This window comes from Trypanosoma theileri (assembly GCF_002087225.1).
Source record: "Trypanosoma theileri isolate Edinburgh chromosome Unknown TM35_Tth_76_V1, whole genome shotgun sequence".
Taxonomy (NCBI): Eukaryota; Euglenozoa; class Kinetoplastea; order Trypanosomatida; family Trypanosomatidae; genus Trypanosoma; species Trypanosoma theileri.
The window spans coordinates 31,181-35,678 of NW_021639918.1; the positions used below are offsets into that span (position 1 = coordinate 31,181).

The 4,498-nt window shown below is 41.3% G+C and overlaps 2 protein-coding genes across 2 annotated transcripts; both read left to right on the top strand.

Annotated features, from left to right (window-relative positions):
* Positions 1 to 467: 467 nt before the first annotated feature.
* On the top strand, positions 468 to 1,409 carry TM35_000761100 (uncharacterized protein; the record flags this gene model as incomplete). The annotated part of the gene is made up of 1 exon (XM_029031318.1): positions 468 to 1,409. The coding sequence occupies one exon, from the start codon at positions 468 to 470 to the stop codon at positions 1,407 to 1,409; it is 942 nt and encodes a 313-aa protein (XP_028877393.1).
* Positions 1,410 to 2,253: 844 nt separating this feature from the next.
* Positions 2,254 to 3,042, top strand: TM35_000761110 (uncharacterized protein; the record flags this gene model as incomplete). The annotated part of the gene is made up of 1 exon (XM_029031319.1): positions 2,254 to 3,042. The coding sequence occupies one exon, from the start codon at positions 2,254 to 2,256 to the stop codon at positions 3,040 to 3,042; it is 789 nt and encodes a 262-aa protein (XP_028877394.1).
* Between the last annotated feature and the right edge of the window lie 1,456 nt (positions 3,043 to 4,498).

Sequence of the window (4,498 nt, forward strand, 5' to 3'; positions counted from 1 at the left end):
TGATAATGTCACTCCCACCGTTACCGTGACTGACTGGCGAAGTGGGGCACACAACCTGATGCTGCAGCTGCAACGTGTGAGGCACGATATGACTGCTGTGAAGGATGAATTGGAAGAACTGCAGCTGAAGTGTACAGACCTGGAGAGGCAGACAGCTGCAGAGGAAGACCGATTAGAAGCCATCATGCTTGAGAAGAAGGCACTCCAATGGTATGTTCATGCTTATGGACAAGATTTCTGAGAGTTTTATTTTTTTGTGTTATCGACCTTTTTGTTTTTATAGGTTTTGTTCTGCAAATATATAATCAATGTACTGTTGTTCTTATTGTTTTTGTTATAACTCTCTTCTATTAATGGAAGTCGTTTTTGCATTTCGTTATTTATTTTTTGTTTTTGTTGCCCCTTTCTTCTTTTTTCTTTTTCTTTGAGCCGCTCAATTGACATAGTAACACCAACAAAAAAAAGTAATGAAGGCAATACGGCATGTGCTTTGTGTTCTGACCATCACACTCTGTTTTATCTGCAGTTTTGTCTTGGCAGAAACTGAAGATCTTGTTGGTGGTGGGGTTGCGAAGCCTGTTCCTCAAAGTGGTCCTGAACCTGGAAGTGTTGGTGTAGGAGTTGGACGTGGTGGTGCTGATGGTGGAGGAGGAGGAGGAAGTGGTGGAGTGGAAGAATCATCTGAACAGTGTGTTGAGGATCAAAATAAGGAATTTTGCAAAGCACATTCCTCAGAGCAAATGTCTCCAGAAGATACTCAAAAGCATGGCGAAGAACCTGAAGCTGTTGCACTTCCACCACCCGAAACACCACCGGAACGCAGTCCCACTTCTCCATCTGCTCCTGGTGCTTCTGTTGGTCCTGCTAGTTCCTCTTTGCGAACCACAGAAGATCTACCTAATCAGCAGGAAGAAAGTAACGAGAACATAAAGGGGAATCCAACAGTTACGGAAGTGAGAGAAAGCGTTGAAAACGCGGCTAGCGATGGTACCAAGGAGCAACCTTCAAATGAACAAAATACAGTTAACCCTGGTACAACACAACACCACGATGGATCGGACCAGGTATCGCAAACTGCACAGAGTTCTACTAGAGAAACTGCTGCGCAAGGTGAGAACGAGGCAGACAACAGTAATGCTTCAACGACTCAGGGAGGTACTGACACACCATCTGATCTTGTCAATGGTACTAAACCTGAAGGAAGTGAGTCAACAAATACTCAAGAAGGTGATGCAAGTAATACAGACACAACCACCACCACCACCACAACAACAACAACAACACTTCCTCCTGAACTCACAAACAACAAGAAGGGTGATGCAGACAGCAGCAGCAGTATCAGCAGTTCTGTGTGGGTGCGTGTACCACTACTGATTGTGGTTACACTGGCCTGTATTCTTGTGTGCTGATTGTAATGGTGGTGTGATGGTGTGGTGTGACTCAGGTCATCCTTTGTTTTCTTTTTCTTTTTTTGCATGCATCCCTACAGTCTAACTAATCTTCCACCTGTTGGGATTATCTCTTCTTTTTTTGTTTCTTAATGTTAATGTGTTTTGTGTGTCTTTTTGCTCTCTGTGCGTTTATCCTATAATAATTATTATTGCTACTCCATTTTGTGTGTGTCCTTGGAGAATCTCTCTGTGTGTGCACCTGGGCTTGCACTATGATAATGATGAACTGCTTTTTGCAGTAAAAAAAAAGGAAATAATAATAACCGATGGAATTACATTTATAATTGCTTGTATATATACACATATATAGAGTTACACCCATAGTTGGTGTATATTTCTGTGTTTACTGGGTAAATTGGGCTAATGGTTAATATCTTTTTCTTTGCTTCTTGTTTTGCTGTGGCGTTGAGTGTGTTGTGCCCTGAACTCTTATTGTTATTTGCATTTTACAGATTGGCAAAATGTACAGTAACTACGTTATCCGTATTCATGAGTCTGTCGATGTTCATTAAAAGATTCATAACGATCCATGTTGTGTTTCCTGCTCTTGTTGCACTTTTTGCTTCTCTATCATTCTTTTATATTTTTGAGGGGTTTGCGTTTCCTTCTTTCTGGGTACCCTGTGTGAATCTCTTTATTGTCCATTTAGGTAATATGTTTTTTCCTCAATCTTTGATTCTTATGTTGTATTTCCATTGTTTGTGTTAGTGTATGCTCTGTTGACTGTTTCTTTCTCATTTGTGTTATTGTTCTTTTAGCAGTTTGGTGACGATAAGCAACACACATATTTCTTTACAAGAAGATGTTTCGTCCTTTGTTTTGCTTTCTGACTTTGTTGGTGAGTGTTGCCTTTGTATGCGTGGCAGCGGCTAATGGTCCTCCCCCTCCACCTCCACCTCCACCTCTACCCGGTGGTGGTACTTGTACCTCAGGTACTACTGATTCAAAGTGTAATACTGGCGGTAGTATATCTGAAGTTCTTCTTCCTGATTGTGTGAATGCTCCTGGGACGGATGGTTGCCCTCCCACTAATCGTGAAAATGAAAATAGATGCAGTGAAGATTCTGATCCTCCTTGTCCAGAACCACGAAAGGAACCTGGGTCACCTGCATTGGAAGAACGTAGTACAAAGGGTCTTGTACACGGTTCTCAAAGTCCTTCTGATGAAATTGCTGCTGAACGTTCTGCTTCTTTCAGTAAAAAAAATCAACCTGGTGCTGGTCCTCCATCTGAAGTTGCGGGTAGTGATCGAAGTAATCAACCTTTGCCTACCGCTCAAAACCCTGGACTAACTACACCAGAACAGACTCGTCATCTTTCAGTTGCTTCAAGTCCACAAAGTACTCTCAGTGATGCTGTTGCTGGTTCTGCTAGTGGTGTTCAAGGTGGTACTTCATCTTCTAAACCTTTTACATCTACTACAGCTGCAGAGGGGAGTGGTGAAGTTCCATCTCCAGGTGAGTCTCAGAATAGAGACAGTTTATCACGTGAAAGTGGATCACCAGCTACAACTTCTCCAAACGGCTCAGACACGCTGAGTGACGGTGGTAATAGCACTGCAACGACTGTGAATGGAAGTACACCTACATAAGGTGAGTCACCAAGCACCCAATAAGCTGATGTGGGTAATACAGACACAACACCATCAAACACCACCACCACCACCACCACAACCACAACCACAACACTTCCTCCTGAACTCACAAACAACAAGAAGGGTGATGCAGACAGCAGCAGCAGTATCAGCAGTTCTGTGTGGGTACGTGTACCACTACTGATTGTGGTTACACTGGCCTGTATTCTTGTCTGCTGATTGTGATGGTAGTGTGACTCAGGTCATCCTTTGTTTTCTTTTTCTTTTTTGCATGCATCCCTACAGTCTAACTAATCTTCCACCTGTTGGGATTCTCTTCTTTTTTGTGTTTCTTATTGTTAATGTGTTTTGTGTGTTTTTACTCTCTTTGTGTTTATCCTATAATTATTATTATTGCTACTCCATTGTGTGTGTGTGTGTGTGTTCTTGGAGACTCTCTCTGTGTGTGTGCACCTGGGCTTGCACTATGATAATGATGAACTGCTTTTTGCAGTGGGAAAAAGGAAATAATAATAACAGATGAACTTATATTTATAATTGCTTATATATACACATATAGATTTACACCCATAATTGGTGTGTATTTCTGTGTGTTCACTGGGTACGTTGGGCTAATGGTTAATAATTGTTTTTTTGCTTGTGGTTACCTTTGCTGTTCTGTGCAGAAAAAATAAAAAGTATTAATTGATATATATGTATTCTTAATTGCATACACACACCAGCGTATCTAGAGTTCTGTGATATGTTTGTGCGATTGGTGCTTCTCTCAATTTTTTTTTTTTGTTTCTTTTTCTTTGTGTGGGCGCTGTGTGCTTTGTCCTTCACTTTGCTGTTGGAGTGTTTTATGAGGAAGAACAATAATAAGGAATACACAAGTATTCATAATTGCACACGGGTTGACCGGAAGTGAAAATGTTTTGTATTTCTGTGCTTTGTGCTTCTGATAATCGTGCTCTCAATGCTTTTTCGGTTTTGAGGGGTTAATTGGTATTATCTTTTTTCCGTGCTGGGCATTGTGTTCTTTTTTGGGCTCTTTAATCTTTGTGCGCGTTGTGTTCTCTTGTGATTTTCTTGGTTTTGTTTTTCTTTTCTACGTTTTTCCTTGTGTTCTTGTATGTATATATTTTGTTCTCTATTTGGTTCTCTTTTTTTTCTTTGAGTTTTGGTTTCATTGAACGATTCAAGTAACTTTTTTCGAATGATGTTGCTGCGACGACTGTTGGTTTTTATGGCATTGCTTTTGAGTGTTGCCTGTGTGTGTGTGGCGGCTTCTGAAGAGACTAAAGAGAGCGAAGGTCCAACTTCTGATGATGGTGATTGTAGTGCTTCAGGCAAGAAGAGTACAAAATGTGAAAAGAATACTGGCGTACCTGAAGCTGCTCGTACTGCTTGTCCGGATCCTCCTGGCAATGAGAAATGCCCTGCCGAGGATGGTGGGAGTAAAGCCGATTGC